This window comes from Indicator indicator, chromosome 11 (assembly GCF_027791375.1).
Source record: "Indicator indicator isolate 239-I01 chromosome 11, UM_Iind_1.1, whole genome shotgun sequence".
NCBI lineage: Eukaryota > Metazoa > Chordata > Aves > Piciformes > Indicatoridae > Indicator > Indicator indicator.
Genome location: NC_072020.1, coordinates 2,122,048 through 2,137,842, shown reverse-complemented (window position 1 = coordinate 2,137,842; position 15,795 = coordinate 2,122,048). Strand labels below are relative to the sequence as shown.

Sequence of the window (15,795 nt, the reverse complement as noted above, 5' to 3'; positions counted from 1 at the left end):
AACAAGTTCTGATGTATGCTCCAAAGACATCAAAGAGCAGACAGATGGCTGTAGACCACAGGAAAAGGACACAAGAGGACACTAGAGAGATCAGGGTGTCTAGGTCACTCACACCAACACTGTACCAACTTTGAAGCCAACAGAGCCATGTGCAGAAAGCAACATTCCAAACTCTCACTGTCACTCAGAGCTAAAAATAAAAGATCTTGCTCAAAAGGCATTTGCAGCTCTGCTGCTCATATCCTCTTAGATTACAGGAGATATTTTGTAGAGATGTAACACTTTACCACAATCATTAAGAAACTGTGACTTTTTTAGAGCAAGAAGAGGTTAACTGAAAAAGAAATGAGTGTCCCCCCTAGAAAAAGAAAGTTTCATTCTGTCTCTCCTGCAGGACTGTGTCAGCAACCAGAAAGAGGAGAATTTGATAAAATAAGATTCTGATATCAGAAAAAAACCCCAAAAGTACAATTCACAGAATCAGAGAAACATTCAGGTCAGCCCAGAACCCTACTCTACAAGGTTCACCCCTAAACCATAGCCCCAAGCACCACATCCAAACCACCTTTAAACACATCCAGGGGACTTGGGGACTCCACCACCTCCCTGGGCAGCTCATTCCAGTCCCTGACCACTCGTGCCCCAAATTTTTTTGCCTCATGTCCAGTCTAAACCTCCCCAGTGGCAGCTTGAGGCCATTCCCTCTTGTTCTATCACTAATTACCTGGGAGAAGAGACCAGCAGCAGCCTCTCTACAATCTCCTTTCAGGTAGTTGTAGACAGCAATGAGGTCTCCTCTCAGCCTCCTCTTTTCCAAACTAAACAGCCCCAGCTGTTTTTAGCTGTTAGCTGGGTTTTTTTTTTTTTCAAGCTATTCAGCAAGTTATTAGCTTTTCATTAAGAAGGACAGGCATGGTTAATGCCCCTGGAGGCAGGAATGGCTCATTTACTAGTGATGTTTCCAAAGGAACACTTAAAACCCCAATCAATATGGATGATTTCAAATTTTTCTCCTTTATTGTTACTCAAATTGTTTTCAAATGTTGCTTGTCTTCTAGCCTTCACTCAAGATCAGTTCAGTTTTTGCTGTGACCGGGAGTCATTTAATGATGGTTTGGGTGAAAGGATAAAAGGGTGGATATGTAATAAAGAATGAAGTGAAAAAAACTGAGATAAAAAATGGTTGGAATTTCTTTTCAATTATTTTATTATATTCTATAGCTATGATGAGAATTCAGGGTGAAACAGAAAATTGTTACCTTTAACTTCCTAGCAAATATTTCCTGACTCATAAAATGCTTCAGTCTCCAGAAAATGCAATTGGAACAGTAACAATTCCCTTATCTAATTTTATTTACTATTTCTAAGACTTTACATTATTTAAGAGGAGGAGGGAAAAAAAGTAAAAGGAAGGGGAAAAGACAATTGGCTTTCAAGCAAGGGGAAAAAGTGTTGAAATATGACATTTGCTGTAGCAAAAGGAAAACCAAACCAGGCAAGCCCTCAGGTGTGGAACACTTCAGTGACCAACATGCTTTCAGGGAAAGAACAGACACAAACCACACTGCATGCTATGGATTGTGCAAGGCAGAGGAAAAATTGTGCAAAGATGAAAAAGTTCTTCCTGACCCTTGCAGCAATCAGCTTGCCCCTTGAAGCATGAGATTTGCTTGCCTTCATTTCAGCACACACAACCATGAACACCACTGCAGACCTTGCAAAGCCCAGCATGTTCTGTTTGACAAAGGGACAATAAAGCGAGAGTTTCTAGATCACTTCAGGTCTGCAACCTGGGCAATAATTGCCATGAGGAATCTATAGCAAGAATGTGTAGGAACAGTATCAAGGGCATTATAATACATCAGCATTTAAAGCTCCTCTTTCAAGGAGAAAAAAATAAGCAGATAAATTCATCAAGTCTAGCAAAACCCCACGAGGATTCAATTCCCATGACAGAAAGGTAAGAGGAGGCAGTGAAGAAGTTGTTTATCCAACAGAAGCTTTAGGACAATCTGTGTATCTGCCACAGTCTGTACCCCTGTGGTCTGTCACAAAGCCTCAGCAAGAGCTTTTTTGCAGAGTCCCTGAACACCATCCATCAAAACAATCAAATCTGAATGCTGGCAGCTTAACATCTGTGCTGCACTCAAAAATACACTGAAAAACACTTGAAGTTTGACATGCCTTCACTCTAGAAGAACTTCAGGCATGCAATGGAACTGCATTATGAAGGCCTTTGGACTGCTGCTCCCTTGGTGCTGTCTTTTCTCAGTGCCCTCAGCATTAATTTACCATTCCTCCATCAGCTACAGGCTGCCTCACCAGCTTCAGCACTAGACAATTCCAAATGAATCTGTATGGAAATAAGGCAACAAGCCTGGGAAGCTGTACCAGCTTTGCATAGATCAGGTAGCACAGTCAGGTACTGCTATCCACCAGGAATGAGAGGTGCAAAGGATTTTGAGGGGAGAATGGTGTCACCTGCTGAGCAGAGGTACAAAGGCACTGCAGGCACAGATCAAAGAGGATTACAGCTAATTATGAAAAACACTGAGCTCAGTTCTAAGCCATGACAAGTGCTTGGTGTTAATGAACCAAAGCTCTCCCATTAATGTTACCAACTCCAGTTCTGGAAGGTCTTTTGCATCTTGTTTTTAATTTTTATATTTACTTGCAATATATTTTGCAAAGCCAGGAGTCTGTTTCATGGATTTTCCTCCTCCCCTCAAGATCTATGTCCTGTACTGAAATTTGCAAGGAGGAAGAGGTAAGATGGAGGTTACCTCAGCTTTTAGAGTTACTAAGGAAGAACTATGAATGGCCTGATCTTCTCTGCTCTCTGCACTGCTTGTCAGTGTAGCAGGGATGTGGAGTGCCAAAGGGCCTTACCCTGCAGTGAGAAGAGGGCTGACCACTGAGTAACAGTGTTACTGTCTAAGACCAGCTCCAACACACAGGAGACAAGAAGCAAACCATCTTCTTAACCAGTATATAGACAGATTATAGATATCTTCCATTACTGGATGAATCAATCAGAATTGCCATAGTCTTTGCCAGGGGGGAGTGCCTTGGCAAGGGCTCCTAAAGCCAATCTCTTCAATCTCTTTTTAATAGCAACAGTAGCACAAGCTTAAAAGATTTATAGTCAGATATTCCACTCTTCCCCAAGTCAGAGATTTCACTGAAGATGCTTATGGCCACATTTCATCCTAATTTCCATGTTACTTAAACACTAAACCAACCTTTCTCTTTAAGTTTTAGCTCCTCTACTCTGCAAGTCCACCTCTGTAAAGCATTTCCCATATGTTCAACTCACAGCTTGCACTGGAGCTTGCTTTACTTCCACAAGATCTAAACATATGCAGAAATGCTTTGCAGAAGATGAATTTCCCAGTCATGAATACTTTGGAAGCCAAGCCAAAGAATCAAGAAGTCCTGTCCATGGATTTGGGGAAATACAAAAGCAGAAGAGGAGGCATAATCTTTAACACTTCCTTGGGAGTCCTTGCTGGGATGAATGCATGCTTGGAAAGGACCAAAGAGAAATGGTAAAACAACATCTTGTTGCCTGAAGGCATTTACTACAGTGGAGCAAGGGCAATATAATCAGCATTAAAGTGTTCTGCATAAATAATGGACAGTAACAGATTTGATCTACTCAGCACTTTCTAAGAAAGTTTCTACTGCTGAATATTTCATGAGAAAAAGGTCACTTATTCTGGCTTTTTGAAGTACACAATTCAGAAAGTGTTAGACAAAAGTGTCTGTGTTCCAATACCAGAACAAGGAATTCCAAACAAACTGGGGGTACTGGTTGGCAGTAGGCTGAACATGAGCCAGCAGTGTGCCCAGGTGGCCAAGAAGGCCAATGACATCCTGGCCTGGATCAGGAATAGTGTGGCCAGCAGGAGCAGGGAAGTCATCCTGCCCCCGTGCTCAGCACTGGTTAGACCGCACCTTGAGTCCTGTGTCCAGTTCTGGACTCCTCAATTCAAGAAAGAGGTTGAGATGCTGGAACATGTCCAGAGAAGGGCAACAAAGCTGGTTTAGGCTGGATGCTAGGAAGAAGTTCTTCCCAGCAAGAGAGATTGGCCATTGGAATGTGTTGCCCAGGGAGGTGGTGGGGTCAGCATCCCTGGGGGTGTTAAAGAAGAGGCTGGATTGAGGCACTTAGTACCATGGTCTGGTTGATTAGTTAGGGCTGGGTGATCAGTTGAACTTGATGGTCTTAGAGGTCTCTTCCAACCTGGTTGATTCTGTGAAATACAGATTTTGGAACTCCTCCCATACAAACTACCAGGGACTCCTTTGCCATAAGCTGTACCTCCTGGTTTTGAAGCTGTCCAATCCCATTCATCACCACAGTATTTATTTGCAAGTGAAGAAATAAACCCAAGGACACATTTTCCTAAGATGCCAAGTTCCAGTTTGCACCTCTCAACAGAAATATACTGCTGATCACTGGTCATTTAAGATGCACATCTGTGACAGCCATTCCCAAGAAATCTGTTTTCTGTACATTATTCTAAAGCTGTGCTTTATTACAACTGTTTAAAGTGACAATTAAAGAGTTCCACATAAACAAGACCATTAAGGAAGCACACTGGTGAACAGGTGAATCATCAAGATGAGTTAGAGGCAGCCTTAGTTCTGCCCCCTGTGGATATAAGGCTATGATGCAAGCTCGTTGCTGCATCCAGAGCCAGATGCTCTGTGAATGTAGATGAGTATGACTCTACACAAGTTGGTTGTGCTACAGCTGGTCTCTGTCAACAGAAGCACCAGTGCACTTCTCACCATCAAACCCTCTCTGTACAACATTGCATGCTTATGAAAGAACACCACAGCAGCCTGGTGCAAACCAGCACTCCTAGCATCCCAGGAACTTGCAGCTTCAGAACAGTAACAGTTAACGTCCCCTTGGTTGGAGCTATCCTTGGGGAGTTTTTCTTGCTAACCACAGAATCACAGAATTATTGAGGCTGGAAAAGACCTCTGAGATCATCACCCCCACATTTCCAAATCATCAAGCTATTCTAACAGATCCAAGACCCAGCCCAAAACCCAAGACCCAACAAGACCCAACATGACCCGACCCAAGACCCAACCCAAGACCCAACAAGACCCAAGCCAACAAAAAACCCCTAAACACTAGATCCAAAATAAAATAATAATAATAGACAATTTTCTTTCTAAAACTAAGGTAAGCAAAAATAACTTCCCTTTCATGCTTTCTTCAGATGGTAACTGAGCCCCCTACCCCAGATATCCTTATTTTACTCATAGCTCCCACTCTAAAAGCCAAGAAAATGAAAAGAACTAAAATATGAAAGAAGGCATCTGTAGAAGTCAGAAGCAATAGGAACAAGCAGCAGCATGGATGGCAAATCATCTACATAGTAACTGGCCCTTGCAAGTGGACAACAACCATGCCTGTGGCAAAACCCAGCCAACCAACCAAAAAACCCCCAAACAAAGAAAAACCACCACCAAAGCCCAAGGTTTATTTACTCAATGACTCCTTATGACACATCAAGGAAGAAGTCTGAGACACTTGCTAAACCTGTGGATCAATTACCTTTCTTAGCACCAAAGTGCAGATCCTATTGAGTGATGGACATGAGAGGCAGTGTGAGCTTGCAGCACAAAAGGCCAATCACATCCTGGGCTGCCTCAAAAGCAGTGTTGCCAGCAGATCCAGAGAGGTGATTCTGCCACTTTACTCTGCAGCCAGCTCTGGAGCCCTCAATATAGGAAGGACATGGACCTGATGGAGAGAGTCCAGAGGAGGACCACAAAAATGATCAGGGGGTTGGAGCACCTCTGCTATGAAGACATGCTGAGAGAGCTGGGGGTGTTCAGCCTGGAGAAGAGAAGGCTCCAGGGAGAACTAACAGCAGCCTGCCAGTACCTGAAGGGGGCTACAAGAAGGCTAGAGAGAGACTGTTTACAGGTGCCTGCAGTGACAGGTCAAGGGACAATGGCTTCAAACTAGAGAAGAGCAGATTTAGATTGGATGTTAGGAACAAGTTCTTTACTATGAGGGTAGTGGAACACTGGAACAGGTTGCCTAGGGAGGTGGTTGGGGCCCCATCCCTGGAGATATTCAAAGTGAGGCTCAACAGGGCTCTGGGCAACCTGATCTAGTTGAGGTTGCTCCTCCTTACTGCAGGGGGTTTTGGACTGGATGACCTTTGAAGGTCCCTTCCAACGCAAACAAAACCACCATGTACAAAGCTGTGCTTGGGATTTCAGGTATTTTCTGTGCATTTGTAGAAATCAAATTGCTCTTCAGCACTTAATTCCAACAGGCTTACAGCTTTGTTGTGGTAATAGCTCTCTCCTACATTTACTGGCAGGCCTAGCATGCAGGGTTTGGCCTGAGAAGCCTCAAGCACAGCAGCAAGGCTATGCCTGCTACAGGCTGAAACTCACTCAGCACTTTACCACTGGCATACCACTAAGAAAGTTGCTCAGCTGTTTAATTATAGACATAGAGGATGCACTCCTTACTAAATCTGGTTTACTTTGGATGGCATTCCAAAGGAAACCTCCTGTCTTTGATCTGGGTCTGTCAAATGCTGACTGTCCACTGGATGCTGCAAGCAATGCACAGACTTTTTCCAGGTCCATTGCACAGAGATAGATTTTTTCCTTTGGTTAATAAATCTTTTTACCTGATATTTAAAAGCTTCAGATGCATTAACAGCCAAATCAGACTTTTAAAACAGAGCTTTTGATGTCTGTGGCAGAGCTAGCAGGAACAAGGAATGATAATACCTATTGGCTTTCTTCTTGCTGCCTTTTGAATTGCTCTCTTTACATTTCATGGACTTGAGTACAAATGTAAAAGAAAACCTTTAGTAGGGGAGAGAAAAAAAAAATCAAAAGGCAGAAAATGTCTCTGAAAGAAACAAAGCATCTCAGTAGTGCCCCCTGCTTGTGCAACATGAAAATGAATCTCCTGGTAGTACTTGGCAAAAGAGGCTGCAGCTGGATCCAAAACCATTATTGATGGTTAACTGAAGTTTATCTATATTAATTAAACACCAACACTCCAGACTGATGAAGATACAGACTAGCTTTCTGTTTCATGGTATCCAACAATTTGTCAAGGGACTGTAGTCAAAGCCAAAGACAGCTTGTTTACTCTGTACTGAAATACAATATTTCCTATCACACTCTTAGAGTACCTGCCTCATCTGGTGTTTAGAGAGAGCTTTAGCTCCCTAACAGAACATGGGATGAGTCACTTTCAATGAGCAATCTCACAAAGAACTACAATACTCACAAAACCCACCTATGGACAAGCTTGGGCAATGGGTGTTAGACCATGAAGTGCAGCCCTGTGGAGAAGGACCTGGGAGTGCTGGGGGACAAGTTCTGCATGGGACAGCAATGTGCCCTGGGGGCCAAGAAGGCCAATGGGATCCTGGGGTGCATTCAGAGGAGTGTGTCCAGCAGAGCCAGGGAGGTTCTCTTCCCACTCTGCTCTGCCCTGGTGAGACCTCACCTGGAATATTGCATCCAGTTTTGGGCTACCCAGTTCAGGAGGGACAGGGATCTGCTAGAGAGTATCCAAAGGGAGGGCTACAAGGATGGTGAAGGGACTGGAGCACTGCCTGGTGAGGGGAGGCTGAGAGCCCTGGGGCTGTTCAGTCTGGAGAAGAAAAGACTGAGAGGGGATTTAATCAGTGTTTATAAACATCTGAGGGTTGGGGCTCAGGAAGGAAGGCCTTCTCAGAAGGAATCCCCTGCTCAGTTGCACCCTGTGATAGGACAAGGGGCAATGGATGAAAACTCCAGCACAGGAGGTTCCACCTCAACATGAGGAGGAACTTCTTCACTGTGACAGTCACAGAGCACTGGAATAGGCTGCCCAGAGAGGTTGTGGAGTCTCCTTCTCTGGAGACTTTCCAGCCCAGTCTGGATGCATTCCTGTGTGACCTGTGCTGGATTCTCTGGTCCTGCTCTGGCTGGGAAGATCTCCAGAAGTCCCTTTCCAACCCCTAACATCCTGTGATCTTGTGAAGTGTCCTACATCAGATCACCCCATGGCAAAGGAACTGACCCCTCTAGAAACGATGCAACTGCCCTGCTTCACACAGAGGAGTTACAGAGACCCAGAGATCACTTCCCCTGCTTCACCCTCACCCTCTCTGGTCTTCCCACAAACCAGTAAGAGACACAGAAAAACAGACACAGTCATTTTGAGTGCACACAACCATACTGAGGAACGATTCTTGGAAGGAAATGTTTGCATTGCAGTTAAACTTCAGGTATTGCTGAACCCACTCCATGAGGTCCAAAGAAAGAGGTCAACTTACGGAGCTCTCCTACTTTGAGGATTTCACACAGCATCTTTGTCAGCTCGATGCTGCTGCGCCCAAAGGGGCACTCATGCTTGTCTTCCCGACTGCTGTTCTCCAGGACGATCTGAAGGAGGAACCAAAAGGGAAAAGAATCAGTTTGGGAGTGCTCCACGACCTGTCCTCCACACACTCCAGTTACCTCATCTACTCTGCTGAATCTAGGACACTGTATGTAGAGGCTCTATTTTCATAATCCTTAGCTTTCCCCACATTTAAATGACCTCTCTCTGTGGCAGTCAGCAACACAGAAGCAGTGCTGCTCCATCAGCAACTGGGAAACTTTGCCATTCCTGTGCAAGGTTGATGTTCTGTACCACCCCTGGCTTGGGCAAACTGCTAAAGAGAAAGAATTGGGTTTTATTTCAAATTGCCTGTTAAAGGAAAGGATATCTAATGCTTTCTACACATGAACGCAACTAGAAGAAGCTATAACCAAAAAAAAAAAAAACTAAGAAGTGGGACAGAAATTGTATAACTGGATTCAGGAGGTAACAGCCCAAGAGTCAAAAAAATCAAGTTAAAGTCCACAAATGAAGATAACGTGGCATTTTCTCTATCTTGGAAGAAATTTGTGCTCACATGCAAAACATTTGAGCAGCTGAACAGGAGCCAGCAGTGTGCCCAGGGGGCCAATAAAGCCAAAGGTATCCTGGCTGGGATCAGAAATGCTGTGTCCAGCAGGAGCAGGGAGGGGATTGTCCCCTGGGATTCAGCTCTGGAGAGGCCACACCTGGAGTATTGTGTCCAGTTTTGGGCACCTCAATCCAAGAGGGATGTGGAGGTGCTGGAGCCAGGGCAGAGGAGGGCAAGGAAGCTGGGAAGGGCCTGGAGAATAAATCTGCTGGAGAGCGACTGAAGGAGCTGGGGATGGTTAGTTTGGGGAAGAGGAGGCTGAGAGGAGACCTCATTGCTGTCTACAACTACCTGAAAGGAGATTGTAGAGAGGCTGCTGCTGGTCTCTTCTTACAGGTAATTAGTGATAGAACAAGAGGGAATGGCCTCAAGCTACAACTGAGTAGGTTTAGACATGAGGAAAAATTTTTTCAGGGCAAGAGTGGTCAGGGATTGGAATGAGCTACCCAGGGAGGTGGTGGAGTCCCCAAGCCTGGATGTGTTTAAGGTGGTTTGGATGTGGTGCTTGGGGCTCTGGTTTAGGGGTGAGCCTTGTAGAATAGGGTTCTGGGTTGGACTTGGTGATGCTGAGGGTCTCTTCCAACCTGAATGTTTCTGTGATCCTATGATTTCAGGGAACTATCACTCTTGCATCAGGACCGCAACTCACGGAAAGCCTTTGTATCCTCTGCTGAGTGAATAAATGAGAGAAAAGAATTCCTTACACGTTTTTACATCCTGCCACATCAGATAGAGCTGGGATAGTTTTCCCCAGCAACACAACTAAACAAGAGATTGCACTGTAGATGGAAAAATGAGTTAAGAATACTGTAGATTTCACTGAAAGTGTGAGGCTGAAAAGAAAGTAAAATAAGGACTGGAACAACAACAACAAAAAAAGAAACTCTCAAATCAGATTTGCAGTAAGAATTGCCTTTGCAGTAACAAGCCTTGCTGCTTTCAAAAAAAAGAAACAAAATACTTCCTAAACATCTGCTGCCTAGGCTGGAGATGAGGGACAGAGTTAAAAAAAGTTAGATTTTTCCAAGCACCAAATAACTTGAGAGGCTTTCTAAATTTTCTTCACCAACAGGTGTTTAGACATTAGTCTCTGCTTTGCATTCCTCTTGCCTCCTTAGCTCTCCAGTCCATCATGGGTTCTGCTTGCTTGGCTTTTTTGTTGGTTGTGGTTTCGTTATGGGTTTTGTTTGCTTGCTTTAAATCTTTCCATTTTGACAGCAAGCAAATCTTTGCAGAAGGCTCCAAGGCTACAATTTCACCCAGAAGGGAAGGGAGGTAAGAAGGGAGGGCTGATGCAATACCAGATGCCAGCAAAACCTTTCCCTCCCTTCCCATATCCTGGTTGTGACTCTTATCTACAAAGCATTCTCTTTGAATCAGTTAAAGGTAAAAGCAGGAAAAGAGTGAAAATCCAAAAGCAAGTGGGAGTGTTACCAGCCAAGGCCTCATCACCAGGCATGTATCTTAGTCCTGCTTTACAGAGTTGATACTCTGCTCCCAACCCATCACACCCAGGGCTGTGAAGAGATGGCTGCTCTCTTTGAGCATGGATGATCACTTTGGTTTGCTCCAGTAGTGGTGGAGAGTTTTGTTTTAATCACCAAGACTTCCCAAAGCAGCTTAGAAAGTCATTAGGGATAGGTGAAAGATATTAGTTAATGTCCCTGCTCACTGCAGGGGGACTGGACTAGATGATATTTGAGGGTCCTTTCCAGCCTAATCTATTCTATGATGCTATGATATGGTGATCAATTGACCCCTATGAATTTTTACTGGGCTTTTCCAACAGGACAGTGTCAGACTCACGTTCACTAAGCCAAGAAGAATTAATTACTTTTCTTTCTAAACCTTTAGGGTCAAATGACATCCAACTATGTCACAGCTGGATAAGAGCTGTCCAAATCAAAGAAACACCCCTGCAAGCTTTGTTGCACATTGCTGCAGCCACTGTTCAAGGAACAGAGGAATATGGCTTTGCATTCTGGATGAGTCATCCTGCTTCAGTCTCTTTCATGGAGGAGAGTGCTATGTTTGCATGGCCAAATGCAGAAGCAGTGATAAGAGTAGCACAAAGCAATGTAAAGCTCTCAACACCTCCCTGAGATCACTTCTCTTGTTTTATTATTATTGTGCTTTATCTCTCACATAATAAAACATAAGATCTGCATAGTGGAGCAGGGGGCTGCTTTGACACAGATTTAGATACAGCAGAGAAGCAGTGACAATAAAAATCAATGGAGAGGCAAAAATGAAAGGGGAAGGGGGAGGGGAAGGGAAGGGAAGCACTCAAATCAACATTCCTGCTGGCTTCTGGCAAATGCATTTTGTGGAGTTTCACATTAACTCACCATATTAACTTTTCATGGGCACGTAAATATTTAATGGTGACACTATATATGCATATAATGCAAGGCAGAATTACAGCAATCAATAAGAATGCCAGAGAAATAGTTAAGGCAACGTGTGTTGCTATACAGCAAAATTAAATGGCAATTGGAGTAATCAATATGTAAAGCAGCCTTGAAATGATTCACAGGCACAACCGCTGCAACTGCTGTGCGAATGAAAGCAGAGCTGACAGGTTATGTTCCAGGAAGGGAGGCAGGGAAGGCAGGAAAGGCAGATCGAGAGCACCCTACTCCATCTAAATATCTGCAGGCAAATTTGACAGATACAGATCCCCCTGTACAAGCAGAAAGAAAAAGAAGAGATCCCTATAAATACCCAAGGAGAAATCATTCCTGGCCCTGGCAGCGGATTTACACCACTCATCATTGTGTTTGTAATTCTCCTTTCAGGACTGTGCGACTCATATCCTGCTCCAAAGTAAAATACTATAAATTCAGCTGATCAGGGCATGATTTTAATGTTATTGCCTTTATCACCCTGGTTATGGAGGAGAAATAAGCAGGGAATGGAAATGTTTACTTCATAAAGTGGTGCAAACAATAGGAGGGGAAGAAACATCACACAGCAGCTCCAGACTGAAAATACTTCTGTGTGCCTACAGAGCATGTGGCTGGCTGGATTCACATTCCTATCACAACAGTTATTCTAACCAAGGAAAGGAAAGCAGCAAGGAAGTCCTGAAGCCCACACAGCCTTCATTCAATAATGGTCATGAATTGACTGCACTCTACTGTCTCCTTCTCCCTTCCCCTCACAAATCTGCAGTGAGGTGCAGATCCACAACGTATTTCACAGTTGGTTGTCAAATCTGGCTTGTTGGAAACAAACATCTGTGTCGGTGTGAGCTGAAATTCCCGCCCCACCGACAATAACCAGGCTAGCTCAGTCTGGAAGCAAATGAAGGCTGTATTTACAAGCAGAGTCTAAAATCTACAATGAAATGCAATGGGTATGTACAAATATACAAAATTCACAACATTCACAAATATATACAATCAACAGAAAAGCACAACCGATCTCCCTTTGCTTCCCCCCAAGGGGACCCTCCCAAAGGGGCCTCTCTCTCTCCCAGGAGCTTCCCCCCAGACCCCCCTGGACAGAGAAGCAGAGTTAGTTAAGCAGAAAGTTGTTAACTTAGCTGCCAAGGTCAGTACATGTTATCTTCAGCCAGAAGAGAAGAAGAAAACAGCAGCCAGACAGCCCAGCAACTGCCCCCACTGCCAAACGCAGAATGTGCAGAGTGCCTACTTTGTTTTGGGTAATAGTTCTTAAACATTTCTATCTATCCAATGGAAGTGTTTAGAACAATCAGTATTTTGCTTTCTTACACTCAAATAGTGACTTATTTATACTCTTTCACTTTCTCTGTTCTGAACTTTGCAAGGAAAAAATTAAAAAGACAGTTTCAAACCATCACAACATCCAAAAGCAGAAACCATGGACAGGAGAATTCTCGGCACTATAGAATCATGTAGGTTGGAAAAGAGCCCTAAGATCAAGTCCAACCACTAACCTAACACTGCCATGTCCTCCACTAAACCATATCCCTCAGCACCACATCTGCATGTCTTTCAAATACCTCCAGGGATGGAGACTCCACCACTTCCCTGGATGGCCTGTTCCAGAGCTTGACAACCCTTTGGGGGAAGAATTTTTTCCTAATGCCCAACCTAAGTAAGCCTCCCATGCTACAGAACTTGAAGCTGCTTCCTCTTGTCCCATTGCTTGTTACTTGGGAAAAGAGACCAACACCTACCTGAAAGAAGGTTGCAAAAGCCATAAGGTCTTCCCTCAGCCTCCTTTTGTCCAGACTAAACAAAATCCCAGTTCCCTCAGCTGCTTGTCATCAGCTGCACAGAGACTTGTGCTTCACCAGACCCTTCACCAGCTTTACTGCTCTCCTTTGGACATGGCTCCAGCACCCCAGCGTCCTTCTTGCAGTGAGGGGCCCAAAACTGAGCCCAGTATTCAAGGTGTAGCCTCACCAGTGTCAACCATAGGGAGGACAACCACTTCCCTAGTCCTGCTGGCCACTCTGTTTCTGAAACAAGCCAGGATACTGTTGGCCTTCTTAGCCACCTGGGCACATTGCCAGCTCATTACCCATCTTCTTTCAGTCCTACCTCAATTCCAATCTGCTACATTGCCCCTTAATTTGATATTAGCAACCTACTTCTGTCATTTCTTCAGTCCTTGCAGAGTTACAGAACTGGGAAGGTCCAATATGGAATCACAGCTTTTAACACACTAGAACTTCCACAGGTAAATATCAGAAGCAGCTTATACTACAGGAGTACTAAATGCTGCAGATCCTCTTCTCTCCCTCTATTCCTTTGATCAATACTGTCTATTACCATGAGGCAAAGCAGGAAACACATCATGCTGTGTGACACTGAACAAGAACAGCAACATAATATTTAATTTTTTCTTTAGGGAAACAAACAAACAAAAAGTTCCAGACAAAAAAATCTCAAGAAAATAAAAGGGGAAAAAAAATTGCCAAGAGAGTGCAGCCAGGAAGAATCTGAGTGATGAAAAGAGAATAAGGGGGAAGACAGGAAAGTTGATTTTTTTTTTTTAATGTAGATTGTTATTAAAAAAAAAAAAAATCAAACAAGCAAAAAAACCCACACAACAAAAAACCCAAATAAAATCCAACACACAAAAAAATAATTAGAAAAAACCTCAAAGCAACCAACCAACAAACCCCACAGAACAACTGAAAAAAAGAGTAGAAAGAAAGTGAAAGAAGCAAAATGCTAAGACAAGAAGAAATAGATGAATTGGGCAGCAGATGAGGAGAAAGGAAGAGGCTTAAAATGTTTTTAAAAACGCAAGAAGGTGAATTTTTTTTTAGGAACTCAGTGTTATTCCTTTTCTTGACATCTCTACAGATGAAACTCTGCAGCCTATTAAGGCACAGGAATCTGACAGCATTTGTAGCAGAGCACAGAGCTGTACAGTTTGTATTATTTTTAAGGTACCTGCTAAATATATTTCTCCTCTCTTATTTACACATTCCTGCTGCAAAAGGACAAGAAACATTTCCCAATTACCAAACCAAGGAGTGATCAGAAAGAGGAATGAAGGCTTGATGGTGTTTCCTACAGTAGATATTTCAGGCAGTGTTGGTCAGCAGACATTGAGAGTTATAATCATAGCATGGTTTGGGTTGGAAGGGATCTCCAAAGCTCATCCAGCCAGACTCCCTGCAGTCAGCAGGGACATCCTCCACTAGATCAGGCTGCCCAGAGACCTGCTGACCCTCACCTTCAACATCTCTAGGGATAAGGCCTCAACCACATCCCTGGGCAACCTGTTCCAGAGTTGCACCACCCTCATAGTACAGAACTTGTTCCTAACATCCAATCTCAATCTGCTCTGCTCTAGTTTGAAGCCATTGCCCCTTGTCCTATCACTGCAAACAGTTTCTCTCCATTCTTCTTGTAGCCCCCTTCAGTTGACTTTCTTCTGAGGTTCAGCCATATAATTGCCTAAAGTCCCTTCTTTCTTCTAGACCTTCAGCATCCAATTGTCCAACAAAGCATTTAGAGAGATACATGTCAGAATATTCCCTCTTAGAGAACACATTCTTTTGAACTGCAAGATCTTTTTTATGGCCCCTTGTGTTATAACCACTTGAAAAAGGAAGGCTCACCTGCCTTTACAAGATATCCAACAATGGTATGGACAATGCCACCAAATAAACTCAAGTGTCATGCCAAGATCACAGAAGAGTGATGAAAGATCTCTAGTAGCAAAAAAAAAGCAGCCAAACAAACAAACCAAAGTCAGAAGATTTTTCCAGCTTTACAGCAGTATTGCTTTATGATCTCCCACTGCATTCTTTGAGTCCAACACTATTGCAGGAGCACAAAATAGACCCTCAGGGAGTTTGTGATGAATTTTCCATGTTTGACTTAAAAATCTGCACCAGCTTCAATACTGAAGCTTATACCTGGCACCTAAGAGTTAGAGACTGACACAAAAGGTCAAGTTTTGAAGACAGGTATATTCAAAAGCTTCCTCAGCAAAATCCAGGGGGAGGAAACCAACAAACAGAAATATTCTTCCTTCACTGGGAAAGGAATATTTGACTTAGCCAGCCCCTTAAATCCCTCACACTGAAGATTAAATTGGCTCAAAGAATACTGCCCACAGCAACTGCAGATGTAATTCTCAGAATCCTGAACCAGCCTCAGAGCGTGGCAATAGAATGGAGATGCATTATGATTAGGAAGTAAATACAGCAGTGAAAGGCAAGACTCAGGATAGCTGCATCAATACTTACAATAAATCCCAGAGAAGACAGGCCAGCAGGCTTTGCTGCACATTTCCCTAGAGCTGTATTTTGTAGTACTATCTGCACCGATCCTGCATG

The 15,795-nt window shown here is 43.7% G+C and overlaps 1 protein-coding gene across 2 annotated transcripts in view; it reads right to left on the bottom strand.

Moving 5' to 3' along the window:
- Positions 1-15,795, bottom strand: part of ELMO1 (engulfment and cell motility 1) — a 294,722-nt gene that overhangs the window by 163,356 nt on the left and 115,571 nt on the right. For both annotated transcript variants that reach the window (XM_054385177.1, XM_054385176.1), the window contains exon 14: positions 8,328-8,436. In XM_054385177.1, the coding sequence (XP_054241152.1) occupies positions 8,328-8,436 (109 nt within the window). The remainder of the gene's footprint in view (positions 1-8,327; positions 8,437-15,795) is intronic.